Consider the following 20,318-nt stretch of genomic DNA (forward strand, 5'->3'; position numbering starts at 1 on the left):
ATATAAAATCTTGGGAAAGATCTGAAAATTGTCTTTGCACAGATGTCTAAAATCCAAACTGACAGAGTTTGAGATGAATTGCAGGGACCAATAAACCAAATTCCCCCTAAAAATAGGTGTGTTAAGCTTAAGGCATATTATCCAAAATTATTTTAGGCTGTAATTGCTGCAAAACAGGGATCAACAATTTATTTAGCAAAGGCTGTAAGGCTGTGAATATCTATTTAGACATTTTTTCTCAAGCAAAAAATAAATAATAAAAAAAACACATTGTCATAATGATGGATTTTATACCATTTGGAACAGGGTTGTATTATACTTAATTTGGAGAAAGTTTACTGCTGTTGACACTTTATTGATGCATGCTAGCTGCATGCTAGCTAACCACTCCATATATATATATATATATATATATATATATATATATATATATATATATATATATATATATATATATATATATATATATATATATGAAGATGTTCTATGGACTCATTACTCTATGGATGTTCTAAAAGAAACACTCAGTGATCTATTAAGTATATCAGAGGTTTGCATTCTTTAACTTATTCTCTCATTGGCAAGGCTCATAAAATGAATGGACAGCCACGTGTAAGTAAGTCCATGGTCAAATTGCTTAATTGTTTTTATCTATGGTATGGCATTTAAGTTTTATGTATATAGATGCACAGTGCACACCACACTTTTTAAATTTTAATTGTTTTCCTTCATCTTTGCTATCATGACATTCTTTGAACATTTTCAGATTTATATGTATAATATGGCAACATTTGAAATAAAAGTTTAAATGAAAAGTATATAAGCCCAGGTAAATGTTTTTTTTTTCTTTTCCTTTTTTTCAGGGAGTATTTGAGCCCCTGGACAGACCTAAGCACAGATAATAATACCAGCATTCACAGGAATCCCAAGTATTTTGACAAGACGAGACAAGGAAATTAGTCAAGCAGGAGCTTCAGATCACTTCCCTGACAGGGCAGGAAAACCTCCTGATTAAAGAGATCACAGAGGCAATCGTGGTGTTATATCAAGAGACTCCTTTCAGACATTAAAAGGGTTTCACGTGAAATATATCTGAGCTTTGTGATTCACAGAGCAGAGCTTTGATTTCTAACTTTGGGTCTGCAGTCAGGAGCCACAGGTGGCCTGTTCTAATGTGTATTTTGGGAAGTGACACACTCGTTCATTGCAATGAGGGGCTCTCAGAGCCATGTGGCACAGATTGGGTGAAGTGAAAACAAGAAAAATATTTGCAAGTTTTCATTTTGCTTTTCCAGAGACACACAAGAAACTTAGAGCTTCCAGAAAATGTTTATTTCATTCATAAACTTTTAATAAAAATAACAACATCAATATTAATGTAATATATTGTAGAAATCATCTATGTACAAAATTTTTACTTGAACAGTTAATATAACTTAAGGCGAGTTAAATTACTTTTTTTGCAATACCCTGTTGGTGACAATATCACCAAATACTTCAATGCTTTTATTGTATTTGTTATTTATTTATTTATTTTGCTAAAGTGAACATTTCAGCAAAAAGTACCCTCAGCAAAAGGAACCAGACGTCCAAAACCCTTTAATCTACAGTCTACAGAGACTCGCAGCAATGTGTGCTACCAGATTACTCAAAAGCAATGTTTATGTGGTTTGCTAGGAACTTCTAGCTCAGCTGAACATAATTCTGTACAACCTGTAAAAGAGTCTAATTTACTGAAGTACATATTCCCATTGAAAATCCATATCAACAATTCATCGAGACAATTTTCTCTATCTCACCAATAAAGGAATGACTTGCGAAAAGTGTTTTTTTTTTTGTCATATCAAACTGTAACATTCAAAATATTGTTACGAAATGATAGCCCTAAAAAAAATTATAATTAATCAAGACATTATTTATAATTGAGAATACATTTCACTTTATGATTAATTGTCAAATATTCACTTAATCTATAAAAATACAAAGAGGTACAGTGATACAAATATATTTATTTCCCATTTATGATATATCTTCCACAACTGTAATAATCTAATAAACGATTGTAACACAACACAAAGACCAGTGACAAAAGAAACATTGACAGTAAAATGAAGAGTAAGATAAAAACACTAAACTGATCATAGATGAACAGCTTCATGGTCAAAACCATACATTCATGTCTAAAAAACAAAACAAAAATACAACCCTTTAATTCACTGCGATGAGTGAGGGGCTGAGAGTGGCTGATATTCCAGTTAAGTGAAAGAAAACATTGACACAAACATGCACTTTGTTTTTTTGAAGAAAACATAGGTTAAAATCATTGCTCTACGAATGCTAAAAGCAGAAACTAAGGAATCTATTAATTGAAATATTCATAATTTCTAATCTGTAAATGCAATCCACACATGGCTCTGAGGCAAATGGAGGCTGGAGCTGTCCAGATTGAAGAGGTGCTGAAACAGACCGGTCATGCAGTGTAGAACACAGAGGCTTTGGCGCCTCTGACAGTTAAAGCAACAAGTCTCTGTTGATCTGCTAGTCGACCTGTGCAGCTTTGGCATGGCTGCAGAAAGTCAGCAGCAACGCGCTATAAGGCTCTTTTCCTCCTCCTTGCTCCTCTAAAAATAAACCTCTGAGTTTACAGGATGATTTGCAAAGCAAAACCAACTCAGGCTGGCTTCATCTTTTAACATTTTATTCCCGCCAAACAAAAAGGGCGCAACTTTCATATTCCCTCTGGAAGACTGAACGGCCATGGCCCGGCGGTCACCTGTGGCTTTATCTCCATTTTTTCCTTCTGCTTCAGGTGAACGCGTCCGTGCCGCTTCCTCTCGTCGCTGCGGGCGAACCTCTTACCGCACACGTCGCAGGAAAAGGGTTTCTCCCCAGTGTGAGTCCTGGTGTGGGTGGTAAGGTGGTCGCTCCGGCTGAAGCTGCGCAGGCAGATGCGACACTGGAAGGGCTTGTGGCCCGTGTGGATGCGTATGTGCCGGTTAAGCTCGTCGGAGCGGGAGAAGCGCCGGTCGCAGCTCTCCATGGGGCAGGTGAAGGGCTTCTCCTTGGCCGGGCCGTTAGAGGAGGAGGCGGGGCTCTTTCTCGCCCTGCTGCCGGGAGGCTTCGCCGTGCGGTTGGTGTAAGTTTGCGGGAAGGAGTCTGGCAGCAGGGAGGAGTATAGGATGGAGTCTATGGTGCTGGGTAAGGCTGGTGATGTGTAGAGAGGGTCGCACTGGTTTGATGGCTGCGGGGGTTCTGGAAAGGGTTTCAGGCCCATAGTTGGTGGTGGTGGGAGGTAATTATTATAGAGAGGGCTCGAGTAACTCTGGGAACAGGTGTCAGAGAAACATGGCTCCTGTTTGATCCCCCCCTCCACCTTAAACTCCATCTCTGGGTTGGGACAAATAGGGGGGAAAGTCTCCAAAAGGTCCTTAACGTCCATTTGCTGATCAGGTGGGAAATCATTGGACATGGGGAACGTCTCTGAGTGGAAAGTGGTTTCCAAACAGTCAGACTTATTGTTAAAGCTCCCCCACTCATAGCAGCTGTTTTCAAACTCATTCTTTACTACAACGGGGAAAGAAGCGGCCTCCGACTTTGGCTCTGGCTTCTTTTGAAAGCCGAACTTGGAAGTGGACGGGTCTTGATGGGCTTGGTTGTCTTGCGGGGTTTGGTCTTGATCGGATCCGGAACAGGTGTATGACTGCCGCTTTGAGTCCCCGAAGCCGCCAGAGCTGCTGTCTGGAGGCCCGGGAGAGGAGTATGTCCCCCGGCTGCAGTTGCCGTTCTGTTGCGCCTCTGAGAGCGGCAGCGTGGATATGCCCACGATCTCGGTGATCATATTGAGGAGTGTTTCGGTGCTGCAGGGCGCTCCCTGAGATGCCTCAACATAGAAGCTGCCGGAGTAGGCGAGCGAGGAGGAGGAGGAGGGGGTGTATGCGTCTTTTGGGCACTCGCAGTGGGTAAACGCGTACTCCGAGTTGAAAGCCTCCGTTTTTAGGGTTGCAGGGGTTCCTTCTGATGAAACAGAAAAGGGGAGAACTTACAAATGATGCCTTACATAAACCTTTCTGCGCATTTATCCCTCATTTACTCTTTTGACACAGTAAAAGTGACACCCATTTCTGAAAATGCTCCCAACCCACACATTTCAGCCGTGCATGCGGGGTTTATCAAGCAGTAACTTACCATGGCCAAACTGGGCAGGTACCCCCCGCTCTGCATCGACGAACACCTCTTGGTTGTTATCTTTCCGCACGCCGTTTTCCATTCCGAGGGAAGAACTGTTGCAATTCTCAAACTGAGGATAAAAAGAATCTTTCGCATTCAAATCCATATTGTTCAACATAATGATGCACTTAAGAAGTCCGTCTCTCCCAAGGTATTAGAAAAGGACAGGGGAAAAAAAAAATAACAAAAAAGGGGGAAACAAATAATGCAGATCACCGTTCTATATCCAACCTCCTTATAAATGGCTTTTTCATAAATGATCCAAAGCAGTAAGAAAGAAAAAAAAAGAAATTCAATTTAAGGTATTCCTTTTCGTTTCTGGTCCTCGGTAGGTATTTGCTTGCTGTGGGTTTCACATCAGCGACTTCCCCTTTCTCTCCTTATATACACTTTGGCAGCTCCCTCGGACCCTCCTCCCCATTCATCGGCTCCAGTGAGAGGATTCCCCGCTGCGTGTAAACTTCATGCCCATATGTGGACAGAGGATGTGACGGAGTCCCCCACTTCTCCCTCCCTCCTCCTGCTTTACAGAGAAAGAGAGAGAGAGCAGGGATGGAGTCTGACGTTGCAACAAGTGGCGGCCACTGTTGGTATTTCTTTCCAATAAATAATAATTATTTTATTTGTTAAAGCACTGACTGGCTGAAAATATATCTTAAAACATCACACCAAAAAGCTAACTATTTAAAACGACCCTTCAATCTTCTAACCTTAAAAGAACTCAAGTAAAACCATTTTCGTGTCATTCATTTCTTATCTGTCTTATTATTAAAGAGTCCACACATTTAGAGTTTATATCTATAATAATGCAGCTGATTTGTGAAGATCTTAGAGGTTTGTTAGACTAAATTAGTAAACAGCATCATGAATCAAGCATCATGAAAACCAATGTACACAGCAAAAGGGTCATAGATTATAAGCTTTGGAGAAACCTGATTTAAGGTTTAAGCTGTGTAAAAATAAGCTAAGCTTTGATCATTTTACAGAACACGGTTCCCATCTCTCTTCTGGGGGTGGCACAGCTGCAAACCTATTAATATGTGCCCTATGAAATAACTTGACATGCCTGCCAAGATATCATTATTCCCCTAGTGAAACATGGTAGAGGCAGCATCATGCTGTGAGTAGGCTTCTCCTCCACAGGACAGGGAACTTGTTTAACTTTGGTGGAAAGATAGATGGAGCAACTTTCAGGCGAAACACTAGGAACCCAGAAAATTGCTAGAAAATCTTGAAAATCATAATAGGGTTCACCTCCAAGCAGGACAGTAAATTATAGACATACTGCCAAATGTACACTAAGATCAAAATGTGTGTATTCATTAGAACGACTGTGTCAAAGGCCACACATAAATCCAACGGAAAACTTTTGGAAGACATAAAAAATAAAACACTCATAACCTTAACAAACTGAATATGGTACTGTTTATAAGGAAGAATCTGTGAAAATCTTAGTGGGTAAATTAGCTGTGATTGCAAGAATAGATGAATCAATACATAATAGTATTGGCTGCATGGCACAGTGTTCAGAATTTTGTTTGTAAAAATAATTTTTCTATAACGTAACAAGTATGCACTAAATTGAGTGACTGTCATGTAAAATCTATGATTAAAGAATACACCAAATGGTATAATTAGTTTTGCCAGGTCCAGTATAAGCCTCATATAGATATCAGCCCAAGCAGCATTATGATATTTAGTGTTGATTGCTCAAAGGCATGTAATTATTACTGAGGAGGTGTATAGGGATTGTAGTGTAAAGATGAGATTCTACATTGTTTTTTATAGTTCTGAAATGACTCAGCATTCGTCCTTCAGTTCACAAAAACAGTTGCCAGGTTGCGAAAGGATGGCAAGAATAGAAAAGCAAGCTTAAAAGTCTCACTACAAATGCACCATGGTCCCATATAGCCATCCTATTATTTTGCATGTTGTAAACATACGTAGAACATACAGACTAAAGCCAATTTGGCTGTTTTTATTTAGCATCTATGGCCGGGGGACTCCATGCTCACACTTCTTTTTAACAAAAAGTCGATACTCTTTCATAGGATGCGGCTGTCTGCAGCAGACCTCTGCACTGACTAGAGGTTCAGGACCATGGATAGCGTTGCTCCTACATTCAGCCCTGTAATCAAATATGAACCAGCAGAACTCAGGCTCTTTTTCTTTTTAACTGAATGGTTCCTGTCATTCTCCAATCAGATGAACTGCACTTTTCTTTTATTATTCAATGTAATCCAAAAGTACAAAGCAAACACAATTCTGCTTTCAAGTTGTGAAGCAGTGTAGAAAAAAAAATAAGCAAACAAATCCTGATAATACAGCATAACATAGGTTCAGAGGTTTACGGTTCGTTTTATTTTGTTGTTGCAATAGGACTCAATAAAAAAACTAATGGATCAGCTCTAAATGGCATGTCATTAAAATAAACAAGCTATATAGGAAGAAAGACTACTAATGTGTGTTTGATATTACAATTGGTGCCTTAAATAGGTAGACATTACAATAAATTCATAAAATGCTTAATTTATTTAAGAAATCTTGAGGCCAGCAAGCAAAATCTGCTTTTAACATAGGATTGACCAATTACTTAGTAATAATTTAAATAAAAAAGCCAAGGCAAAATGCATTATCTCAAAGCATTGTGTACAGTGTCATGAAACCCAAAATGTAGGACCCAGTATTCAGGCGAGACAGACAGTGGGAAAATTCGAAATGTTTATAAATGTTTTTTTTTTTTTTTTTTTTTTGAGGTTTCAAAACATTTAATGAAAATAAAACAAAACAGAAACAGAATGCCTCCCCCGGGAGGCGGGAGGGCTGCCCAACACTGTCACTCTGGAGGGAGAAACACAGGTAAGTGACCATGTTAATCTGATGGAAGATAATTATCCATGTGAGTCACTTACCTGGTTAAACAGTTCAGTCCATATTCTCGGGTGAGGCAGGATCCAGCCGATGCACTGCCACGAGAGGCATGCCTGGAACCGCCCAGAGTGTCCCTGATGCAGCAACCCACATGAAACAGGCAGAAGTCCGAGCCAGATCAGGGAATGAGTCCAGAACAAGGATGGTTCTGAGATCCAGGAGTCCAAAACCTGGTCAGAGGTTCCAATGAGAGCAGGAACAGAGTCCACAGAGTGATGAGGCAAAATCAGAATTCCATGAGTCCAACAGCGAGCTCAAACAGACACACTCAGATGGAGACAGGCGGGCTCAATAATTGAGAGGCAGAGACAAGACATGGTACCAGGAGAACTGTGGACCTTTAGACAAGCTCCCTCTTCTGATCCAAAACAGGAAAAGGGCTCGCTCAGTTGAGAAGAGCCAGGACACAATCAGTAAAAACATCGAGACAAGGCAAAAACCCTCTCTAACCACTGGCATCCAAGAACAGGAACATTGACTCTGGAAATAAAAAGTTTGGAGTGAATTTATTTTTGGTCCCCCTTAGACAGTGCTTGTAGAACCCTATCTTTCAAACAGCTAAACGTCTTTTGGGTCATGTGTCTATGAGCTTTGCACATCAAGAGGCTGAAGTTTCTATTATGTTTTTTTTCTCTTCCTCCAACTCAGTCAGATTAGATTGAAATTGTCTATGAACATACACTTTTAAAGCTTGCCACAGATTCTCCACCAAATGTCAGTTTGGACTTTGACTAGGCTATTTTAACATTTAAAATAAATCAGTTTAGAGTGTATTACAAGCATCAGTTGTTTAGATAAGGCTGTTACACTGGAGCCTCTTACAGGCTTTCTCCTGATGAATTGTCCAGTTTTGGTTCAAGCTAACAATGTAATGGCTTTTGTTAACTTCTAACCCAGATGTAAAACTGTAAAACTGTTTAATGGTTGGAATTTTTCTACTTCAAACAATGAATCAGAGGCAGTACTATTGACCTAGCTTTTTCAAACCTACAAACATTTTAAGTCTGGTCTCATTTTATAGCTAAAACATTTAAAATTGAGATTTTTTAAAAGCATCATTAAACAAGTTAAAGTTAAGTTTAGAAGATTTATCTGATTCCTCAGACAGTGTCTGCAAGATAAAGGAACATGGACTAAGGTAAACATGTTTAGGATGGTATTGCACTAGAGTGGGCTTGGGTTTTCCTGGTAGGTATTACAGCTTGGCAGGCTGGATTCTAGGAACTTGATCCAACATTCACCAAGTGTGTCTCAGACAGGATCACAAAGAGAACAAGGAGACATAATTATAAACATCTGATCGGCATTGGAATGAAGGTAGCTTGCTTTAGATTCCCAGTCCAATCCACCATCAGGCATATAGTGTGTGTCTCCCTCTTTGTGTTTTCCAGGTCAGTCATGTCCCTAATGGCTCCCAAGTTCAGCAGTTCTCATCAGGGGCAGCCATGCCCACACTGCAGGTAAACACCACAGACCTGAGGGGGGAACAGAGAACCTCAACAACACAACACACTCAAAAAAAAAAAAAAACTTCCAGCTTCCCCATCCCTGGTGAAGATAAGCATTCCTACATCATAGGGCTGCCACCACCACACATCACTGAGTCTATGGGTATTAAGGAAAAGCCATAGTAATAGTTTTCCTCCACGTGCAAAATTTCCCTCACTTTTTAAAACGTTCTCTGACACTTGAATTGTTTACACATAGGCATGTCCTACGGGTCCATTACCTTCCTTTTCATTTCACAATTATTCACTATTTTGTGTTGATCTAGAATCTAGAATCTCCAGCACATTAAAAACAGTGGTGGAGATGTGAAACAAACGTGGAAAATTTAAAGTTTTATATGTACTAAGGCCTAGTGCCCCAGATGTCCACATTTCTGGGATGCCACAGATAAGGAACTGTAAAAAGAAAGAAAAAGGCACTACCTTACATTAAAAGAAAATAAGAATAGATATCTTCAAATATTACATATATTTTCAATATTCAAAACGATTCATGGAGACACATGCATTATTTCCCCCTGACCTACAGGTGTGGCCACAACAGTGCCGGCAAGAGATGTAGTCATGCCCAGCTTCATCTTTAACATTAGAAACCTGCACAGCTTAAGCTTTAAATGAATTGTGTGATCTGTGTGATGTATGAAATATTTAATTAAATTAAAGCTTTATGGTGTTAATAGAATGAGAGAGATGCACAAGAAGGGTTTGAAAGGCAAGAAAACACAAGAAAATAAGGAACTATATTGTTCAAAGCTACAGTAGAACCTATTAGGGTAGAACCTGTTAGAATATTTGTAAGAATAAGAGGGGGAAAATGCTTGTACCAAAGACACATTTTAGTACTATGTTTAGTTCAGTTTATTATTTCTCATATCTGCCTCTGTTCCTACTGCCAACCAGACTGCAGGTCCTAGATGTTCCTCAGCACTCTCCCACTTCAGTCAACTGCCTAAATTTGTTTTCTCCAATTCATTTCCCCTCAAGGTGCCTCTGGAAATTATGGTGGCCTTCACGATCAGGGAGAGTGGCTGCAGAGTCCAGTCTGAATGAACCCTTGGCCTTTAAAAGCATGGAAGGGAGTCGATAACACCCCTGAGGTGTTCAGTGGTTGAACCCAACTGTTCACATGACATTTCAACCCTCCCAAAGCAGTTCTTTCCTTTCTATTTAGCATCTGTTGCCGGGTGCACTCCATGGTCACACTTCCTATTAACAAAAAGTCGATACTCTTTCATAGGATGCGGCTGTCTGCAGCAGACCTCTTGCACCGGCTGGAGGTTCAGGACCACGGATAGCGTCGCTCCTGCATTCAGTCGTGTAATCACACATGAACCAGCAGGACACAGGCTCTTTCCCTTTTTTTTTTCAAACTAAATGGCTCCTGTCATTCTCTTCTCAGATGGACTGCATTATTCTGAAATAAATCAATTCAATCCAAAAGTACAAAACAAACACAATACTGCTTTCAAACTGTGGAGCTTAAAAAAGAGACAATTGGATCCTGATAATACATTAAAACCTGGACTTATGTAAAGGGATATTTAAAGATTTGATATATCTTTTGTATATTTCATGTAAACACACACAAGTATATATATGTGTGTATATATATGTATGTCTATATACATATAAGTATATATATATATATATATATATATATATATATATATATATATATATATATATATATATATATATATATATATATATATATATATATATATAGAGAGAGAGAGAGAGAGAGAGAGAGAGAGAGAGAGAGAGAGAGCCAGATAGATGGACAGATAGATGGATGGACGGATGGACAAACAGTAAGTATGAGCCATTGTTAGTATTTATGACAGTTTCTCTTATATTAAACTATTGCCACAAATTCTAAGGTACAGAGTGTACTTGTTAAGATGTTCCCATCTTGAGCATGGATGTTAGCATGTTAATAAATGCAATTGTGAGAAATGTTTAATAAATATCTTGCATCTGTCATCACAATTAGATTGACAATTAGAGCCAAAACAAATAGCAAAACACAAAGTTTTCCCATTTCTTTGCCCCTTTAGAACCAATTCTATTTGTTGTTACGTAATTTCCAGAAATTCTGTTTGAGCGTGAATGCTAAATTTGCATATTTAGTTATGTAAGCAAATTCTAATGTTAAAGTTGTAGTAATACGATATATATATATATATATATATATATATATATATATATATATATATATATATATATATATATATATATATATATATATATATATATAATTTTTTTTTTTTAAACCACTGGACCTAAGTTGAGGAGTAGAGATGATTTCCTCAGTGTGGCCAGTGTAAAGCAGCATTTAATAAAAAAAAAAAAAAACACCTTCGTGATACTTTAAGGTTGATACAATGAACAATATTAAAGGCTATAAAAGCTGCAATATTTGGTACGGTAATAGCTCAATGTTACCCTGTTAAAGTCTTAATGACATTTCTTTCTGAAAGTAAAATGAAATATTTAGCCTTCAAAGAATACCAGGCGAATGATTTGAAAGCTTGTCACATGTATTACAATGTGAAAATTTTTTTGTTGTTGCTTTTTTCAAAAATGACTATTGAATGACAGAAGTCATAACTGCTGTGCCCTGAAGTAGTTGAACATTTTGATGTTTGAATTAATGAAGCAAAAGGTGACACTGAAAAAATGTCTGGCAAAAGTCAAAGAATCACAATAGTTTACATCACAGAGAATAAAGAAAAACCTTCGACACAAATGCAGTTCACAAAAGCAATACAACTATAAGATAACATAGACTTAAAGGACACATTGGCTTTGAAACAGAATAAAAGCCAACAAAGATAAATAATATTTCAGGTTTAATTTAAGACTGTGATGTTTACAACTGAGGAGGTCTGGTGTTGTCTACCTACACCTGCTAGGATGATAACAATTATATTTGGGATCTTGAAAGTGCTCAAGTTTACCTCAGGATGGATAGATACCTAGAAGCTTTCTCCTATAGTTCCTTATAGGTCAGCTTGAGAAAAAGCAATATAGGGTCCATACAAATAGCCAGCCATTATGTTTAACCCTACCATAGTCAGTTAAACAACTTGCTGCTGTCAATTTTGCACATCTCTGATGTTGCTGCTATTTTAAAATATCCATTACTGTAAAAATGTCCATAGCTGTATATTGGTTATCTATTCTCCAGATGAACAGTATTTACATTGTTAAAACACCATACAGTACAGCATTCCATTTGTTTATTTTTTAACTCTTCACTTTTATGTTATTCTTATACACTTCCATCTTTGTCTAAAATCTTTTTGCTGCTGTAAAACACCTGAATTTTCCCATTGTGGCACAAGAAAGGGATTGTTTTATTCTATTCTATTCTATTCTGATCTAACCCAAAATGTTTTTGATGTTATTTAAAAGTGTCGAGGATTGCATCATCACCAGCACAAAAATCCTATAAATTTATATTTCGTTACGTTTGCCTCTGATGAAACCCATTATTTTTCCAAGATTAATTGTTACTGTGTGCATGCATTACTGCTATTCTATTTTCCCTGTTAAAACACTTAGATTCACGGTATTTAAACATGTTCTTTTGTCAATAAGCCATGACTCTGACCTCATGAAATACAGTATAACAAAAAAAAAAATAATCCTACCCAACTCAAGTGCAAAGCAGAAATAGTACTATATCAGAGCGCCAAACAGATGTGTTTTAAGTCAAGTGCAACACTAGAGAACTAAAACATTTTTCAGAACCAATAAAGCTTTTTGGATGAAAAAAAAGTTTTCAAGAAACAGGAAAAAGCCAGTTGCCTGATGTTGCATGGCTGAACATCTATATCATGCAGAAGTATCCACTGCCATTTTATTTCACCATGTTTACAGGTCAACATAAAGCATACCTGTGAAACAGAAAGATATTTATGGCTGTCAGTAGTTTTGCAAATAGAAAAAAGAATGCATGCATTTGTGTTTGTTCTAACACTGACATTATAGCTACATCTCTTTTGGTATGTTCATCAGCTTTTCACTTCCAGAGACTTAAGATTTTTCATCTTCTCTTCAATGTTGAGCTCAAGCTCCATCTCTCTAGATCCCTGTTTTTGTTGTCATATAATATTTTTCTTTTTTTTTTCAATCTGGCCCTGTTTTTTTTTTATTAATTTCAAACTAGACTTTGACTGATCCTAACCAGGAATATTGTTCTGTCTAACTTCCTTTGATACCCTGCCTGTATTTTAAGGATTGTCCTGTTAAAAGGTAAAAACTTTCCTTACTGAATGATACTGTCATCGGGTCTTGCAGTGGTACCAGTTTGTTAGAGTTTCACCCAACATAGAGTTTTGTATTAATGCCAACATTCTTCACTTTGGACTCATCTTAGCAGGAGATTCTGAAATGTATCTGTTGTATCTTACTGTATGCTAATGGTCAACATCAAATTGAATGCAACATGGCTTTTTATCAGCAGTAGAGCCTTATAACCAGTCCTTATTAAAGAGTAGCAAATAGTGGGAATAACTGTTGATAGTCCTTCCTCATGAATTGTGGACCTGTTGGCTGCTTCACTGACTAATGTCACCCTTTGCCTATCCATTTTGGTGGAAGGCTGTGTTTTTGCAGTTTTGCAGTTGGGCTATATTCTTCATTTTTATGTAATGGATTGAACACTGCTCTGTGACATGTTAATTTCTTAGGATGTTGTTTTTATAACCCTAACCTTCTTTGAATGTCTTCACCATTTTCTTCCTCACCTGGTGCAAAATGTAAAGCATAAAAATATAACACTGTGTTCCTAAGTCTTCAGAAAGCCCCTTTTGTTCCCTAATATTCTTGAGAAAAAAACTCTTGGTCTTCAGAGAACAGCTGCATTTAAACTTACGTTTATACAGCACACATACTTAATGTATTTGATAATTGCATGAATTCTGATTAGTTGCAATGGATTTTATTTAAATGCATCAAAGTAAAGTGGCTGGAAACAAATATGGAAGAAAAAAAGGTTTATGTTTGTAACAAAAATGATAAAAAGTAAGATTCCAGATAATTTAGGGTCCAAAAAAATAGAGATTTTTATGATCTAACCAATACATCTCCTGTCTAAGCTTATACCCCTCATGTTATGGGTTTAAAGGGTTCAAAAACTGATTCATTGTTCTAAAAAAGGTAAAATAAAGAAGGAAAACAGAGGTCACAAAGGCGGCTTTCACTGTAGCCTCAAAACTGCAAACAAGAGTTCACCAGTGCATGTTCAAAAGGAAATAGCTTCAAGGTACGAGAACCGTCAGCAGAATTTCTCTTCCTTACACCTCTAAGGGTGTTAGCTGTTCTACTTTGTGCTTGAATAAAAGGAGTCATGTTAAAAAATCTATCATTGGGAACATGAAATAAATAAAGGATGTCTGATGCAGCACAAATGCACAAAGATTATTAGATAGAGACAGCCTGCTTTTACCAGACTACTTAAATTTAGTGCTTTCCTTCAATACTGAACAGTGGAAAAATGCATCAAAGGACCTCAAAGCTCCTAGTCTGTCATCTTTTTTAAGGCAAGATATGATAATAGAGCATAAGCTCTTTCACTGCAGCGTGACATTCTCCGGAAAAAATGGTTTTCACCTCGGCCTTGCACTCTAATTCCAACCCCAGAGATGTTTAGCTTGGAGGGACTGCCTCCAAGTAATCCAGAGTCTATTAAAACCAATCTGATCACACAGAGTTCAGATCACGGGACGCTGTTATGATAACTACAGTGTGGCTAACCTCTCTCCTCCATGAAATGCCACAGTGCATGGACAAAGTAATGGATTTACGTAATGTTAGCACTTACTGACATTATAGTGCAGGGTTAACAGCCACACCTGTGAAAGCCAAATGACAGCTTTTGTCTTGTTGCTTTGCATTTAAACAAAATGCTCCCGTTCTGTGGAGAAAAGCTTAATGGATGGAGATGAACATGAACATGAAACGTGTTACATCTTTTAACAAGATTCACTTCAAAAGAGGTTCAAAGAACTGGAAAGAAGATAAAAGGCTGCTTTAATGAAAATATATCTTGGCACTTCAACTGAACAGGTAGTTTCAAGGAGGTTTAATATGGCTTTTGACTGCTTCTCAATCTGCAGTTTGAATCTGTCTCAGCATTCCGATATATGTGTACTGAATATTCTTTATACTTTGATTACCCTGCCCATGTAACCCACTGACCATGATATTTTAAGGTTGATTTTTGTGCAAGGAGTGGGAGGACTTTCTTTTTCTCTTTGCTGGTGGCTGCCTCATAGATTTGAAGCTGCAGGATGAAGGAGCAACTTCAGAGATTCCAGCAGGTGAGATATCAGTACTTTAAATACGGGTGATATTCCAAATCCTTCCACAAACAGTATGCTATTCTAAATTTGCCCTGTAAAGATTCCACAAAACTGGGGTTCCTTTAACAAAAAGGAAGAATGAGTTGATGCATAACTTTGGATTCCCAGAAGTGAGGCTGGAAAAACATGAACATGTCAAAATGATATTAGATTTGAAAGCAAATTTTAGTAAATCACACTGCATGCAGTATACATAACTGACTGGACATATGCTACTACTTCTGGTAAAAACGTGTACAAATCCTTAAGACATTTAAAATCCTTCTTCAGTAGCATCATCTCATGTTGAATAAAAAAATGTTTAATTTGAGAACATTTACTCAAAATGAAACCAATTAAGAAAAAAACATATTCAACAAAAACCTTGGTTGCACAGTTACTTGTTCTACCAATCACTTTGAAAGAAAAGAAGCACATACCGGTATATACTTTTTTTCTTTCGATTTTTTGTAAGTAAATACTTCAAGACATTCTGTTACAGAGAGTTTAAACAGATTGTGACACAGAGGTCTTTTTCTTTTAGCCACTGGCCAACAGGCTGGATAAGCCCCCATATTTATCTGGTCAGCACTTGCAGGGAGCAGTATGGCAAAGAAGTAAAAAAGAGTCTAAGGATCGCATTTAAAGAGCTGCAGAAAAGTGTGGCATCTTGAGGTCATCGTGTCTCCATAACAACCATCAGTGGTTGTCTGCATGGCTACCGTTTTTTTTTAGAGGTGATGCCAAAAAATAGATTTTCTGTCCTCACATCAAACTCTATTGGTGATATATCTCCAAACAACAAATTCAGATTAAACTTGGATTTAGCCTTTTAGTAACAAATACCCCATAGCAGGTTTTGCGTTAAACAGTTTCTGAAATAAGCACCTCATGTCCCTTGTTGAGCCCAGTTGAGAAAATCTGAATTAGACCCATAAATAGAAAAAGTTTAAATAATTATTTCACATGTAAATTTTTTTTTCTCCAGCCTAGATCAGTTCGGTTGTTTTTTTGATAACTACATTAATCGTTTAAAATAGATACAAAATACTGAACACACTTATTTTTACTCTATTATACAATTAACCAGCTAAACCCATAACATGTCTGCAGTACAAACAGAAAATGTTTTCACTCATAATTAAAAACAGAACTTCATACAGCAGGTATAGAGAATTGGTATAACAAAAAAAAAAGCTATATATATATATATATATATATATATATATATATATATATATATATATATATATATATATATATATATATATATATATAGCTATTTTTATATCAACTATATCAACTTGACTGCATATTTAAAAGCAACTATTTATAATAAGTATTAGAGTAAAATATGTAGACAGTGGTGATGGCACTGTGAGCCTGCAGGGTTATCCTATCTGTGGTCTTTCCTCCAGCAGAGCTGTCAGTCAGTCTAATTTGATTATCAGTACTCCCTTAAAATATTTCACTAACTAAACGGTTGCAAAACAGATGTCAAAGCTTTCAGGAATAAATTTATATTCGCAGAATATATAAAAAAATTTGAAATCCACTTTCAGCCACTGAAAATGGATAACAGGTAGCTGGATATCCAAAAGTACCTGCATATGTTGAGGCTTCGGGAACTAGGGAATCCCCAGCTACATCCTGGCTAGTTTAACTAGCCTAGCATCTAGACTGCTCTGTCGAAGGAGCTCTGCTGCTCTGAAAACTCCAGAAGTACAACTCAAAGTAGACTCATAATCTTGATGAATGCAAGGGCGGATTTAGAAAATTTGGGGCACTAGGCAAAGACAAGCAGGGGGGCCCTCTGAATTGAGAAGACAAAACATAAAACAGACCCATTAAACGGAGAAAGTTTATTAGAATAGACATCAATTATTTGTTCTACTTTTTGTCCCTCTCTTCTTGTCCCTTTTCTTGTTGTTTTCCTCTCTATGTTTTGTATTCAGCTGACTTTTCATGCTGTCTAAAAATTAATCAAACCTTTTTTTCCATGCACTAAGTTCCCTTAGCTTATCACTCCTTCCTGTGTTTCCAAAAAGGCAACGGCAAAAGTAAATAGCACACTCCTTCTTTTCACTGTCAACGAGCCATGATCTGCTTATCTCCATTTGTCATTTGAATGAAATAATAGCTGGAAGTAAATCTGTGTCCGTCTCCATTTTTTCCAGAAGTACACTGCTTACTAGCTGAGCGGATGATGCTGGACTCTCGCAGTCTGGTGGAACAACATCATTATGAAAATCTGGCTGGATCATTCGGGAATTATTTCCGTCACAGCCCATCTGTGTCATGCTGAAAACAATCACGCATAAAACACAGTATAAAGCTTTTACCCAGTGGTTAAATATAAGTATATTTACTCAATTGCTAAAGTAGAAATTTGAGGATGTCATGCAACACTTTTGTGCATATCACTGTAACTCAGATGAATAATATATTTTATATATATATATATATATATATATATATATATATATATATATATATATATATATATATATATATATATATATATATATATATATATATATATATATATATATATATATATATATATATATATATATATAAACAATGTAAATACAATAATGTACCGCAGAGAAGTTGGTAATAACTTCCATATATTTTTTATATTATATTTTAACTAAAACACCTAAAACTAAAAGCCTGAGGGTGTCGAGACACACTTAATATAATCAGCATTCTAATGGGCATTTTGGCAAAAGGAATTTTATCAAAATATAATTAATGTGCACAAACAAGTAATAGCTGTTTTAACCTTACATGTAAAAGGAGTTGCCTAGGGCCCCCAGGAACTCGGGGCCCTAGGCAACTGCCTATGTTTGCCTAATGGTAAGACCGCCCCTGGATGAGTGACAGCACAGATGGTGTTTTGCGATCTAAAATTTTAAAACCTCTCAAAACTTTTTATTGTTTCAAATTAATGGTGAAGTTAATTTATTCCTGTACTGATCCTGAAGGTGAAATGCTACTCACAACCAACTTTTTTTCTTACTTTTTACTTAAAATTAGAAAGCAGTCATTCAACCAATACCAATAAAAAAAGTACTTTGTGAAATGTTTACTCAAGTAGGTATGTTATAGTTGGCTCATAACTTAAAATATGTAATCAGATATTTATGTGCAAACTTTACTATTGCAATGTATGAAATAACATTTAAACAATAATAAAGCATATCTTGATGGCAAAATACTAAATCTGATGGAAAAAAAAGGAAAAACTTTTCCATATCATTATTTTCCACATAGAAAAGCAAGCTTAGCAATAGGAAATACATATATGCTAGAAAAGGATAAAGAACCACCAGAGAAAATATCAACAGTTTATTGTATAAAATAACTCAATTTACTTGTTCCATTTTGGGGATCACAGCCCCCAGTGCTCCAATTACTGGCTACTGTGACCCCCCCAAAAACATGGGAGAGTGGCTACAGCAGATTCCAGGTAAAATATCAGAGGTCTCTGTCCAGAAGAGTGCAGTCCTAGGAACAGCTAAGATACCTCGTATATATACACTATATTGCCAAAAGTATTTGCTCACCTGCCTTGACTCACATATGAGCTTAAGTGACATCCCGTTCCTAATCCATAGGGTTCAATATGACGTCGGTCCACCCTTTGCAGCTAGAACAGCTTCAACTCTTCTGGGAAGGCTGTCCACAAGGTTTAGGAGTGTGTTTATGGGAATTTTTGACCATTCTTCCAGAAGCGCATTTGTGAGGTCGCACACTGATGTTGGACGAGAAGGCCTGGCTCTCAGTCTCCGCTCTAATTCATCCCAAAGGTGTTCTATCGGGTTGAGGTCAGGACTCTGTGCAGGCCAGTCAAGTTCATCCACACCAGACTCTGTCATCCATGTCTTTATGGACCTTGCTTTGTGCACTGGTGCACAGTCATGTTGGAAGAGGAAGGGGCCAGCTCCAAACTGTTCCCACAAAGTTGGGAGCATGGAATTGTCCAAAATGTCTTGGTATGCTGAAGCATTCAGAGTTCCTTTCCTTGGAACTAAGGGGCCAAGCCCAGCTCCTGAAAAACAACCCCACACCATAATCCCCCCTTCACCAAACTTTACACTTGGCACAATGCAGTCAGACAAGTACCGTTCTCCTGGCAACCGCCAAACCCAGACCCGTCCATCAGATTGCCAGATGGAGAAGCGCGATTCGTCACTCCAGAGAACGCGTCTCCACTGCTCTAGAGTCCAGTGGCGGCGTGCTTTACACCACCGCATCCGACGCTTTGCATTGCACTTGGTGATGTATGGCTTGGATGCAGCTGCTCGACCATGGAAACCCATTCCATGAAGCTCTCTGCGCACTGTTCTTGAGCTAATCTGAAGGCCACATGAAGTTTGGAGGTCTGTAGTGATTGACTCTGCAGAAAGTTGGCGACCTCTTCGCACTATGCGCTTCAGCATCCGCTGACCCCGCTCCGTCAGTTTACGTGGCCTACCACTTCGTGGCTGAGTTGCTGTCGTTCCCAAACACTTCCATTTTCTTATAATACAGCTGACAGTTGACTGTGGAATATTTAGGAGCGAGGAAATTTCACGACTGGATTTGTTGCACAGGTGGCATCCTATCACAGTTCCACGCTGGAATTCACTGAGCTCCTGAGAGCGACCCATTCTTTCACAAATGTTTGTAAAAACAGTCTGCATGCCTAGGTGCTTGAATTTATACACCTGTGGCCATGGAAGTGATTGGAACACCTGATTCCAATAATTTGGATGGGTGAGCAAATACTTTTGGCAATATAGTGTATATATTTATATGAAATATGTGAAATAGGCACTTCCTGTTGCCAGTTGTCAGTGTGACTAATCAAATCGGTGCTCCACTGATAATGGCTTTTCATACTTGTTACGTGCTAAACTCTGAGTAGTTCTACTTGAACTTGATTAAACTAATTCATTGCAGCCGTTGTAAAAACGAAGTCTCATAGTTCCTGACTTTAGGCTAGATCATTTCAGAGTTTAGGATTTTAATCTGAGTTTGTAGAACGTTCTTTAGTCTTTGGATTAAAGATTCAAATTGGCACAGCAGCAATAGCCATCAGAACTAGTTCTTGGTTCCCTTTAATCCACAGCATCCAAGTTACTTTATTTATATTGCAAACAGTTCTAACAAAATGATTTACATGAAACACTTAAGTCAGCCCAAGTAACATTTATACCACAAGGATAAAGAGGTCTCAGTGCTTTCCCACTTACAAAAGACAATAATACACAAAATATTTATAGCAACGGAACAAACATTTTGAATGGTTTTG

At 37.6% G+C, this 20,318-nt stretch overlaps 1 protein-coding gene across 1 annotated transcript; it reads right to left on the minus strand.

The window, feature by feature from the left end:
• Positions 1 to 2,293: 2,293 nt before the first annotated feature.
• On the minus strand, positions 2,294 to 4,602 carry LOC119796267 (early growth response protein 1-B). The gene is made up of 2 exons (XM_038304760.1): positions 4,186 to 4,602; positions 2,294 to 4,014 (listed from the first exon to the last, which is right to left on the minus strand). The coding sequence occupies exons 1-2, from the start codon at positions 4,343 to 4,345 to the stop codon at positions 2,729 to 2,731; spliced, it is 1,446 nt and encodes a 481-aa protein (XP_038160688.1). The 5' UTR covers positions 4,346 to 4,602; the 3' UTR covers positions 2,294 to 2,728.
• Positions 4,603 to 20,318: the final 15,716 nt, after the last annotated feature.

This window comes from Cyprinodon tularosa, unplaced genomic scaffold (genome assembly GCF_016077235.1).
Source record: "Cyprinodon tularosa strain WSP-4 unplaced genomic scaffold, ASM1607723v1 ctg540, whole genome shotgun sequence".
NCBI classification, from domain to species: Eukaryota; Metazoa; Chordata; class Actinopteri; order Cyprinodontiformes; family Cyprinodontidae; genus Cyprinodon; species Cyprinodon tularosa.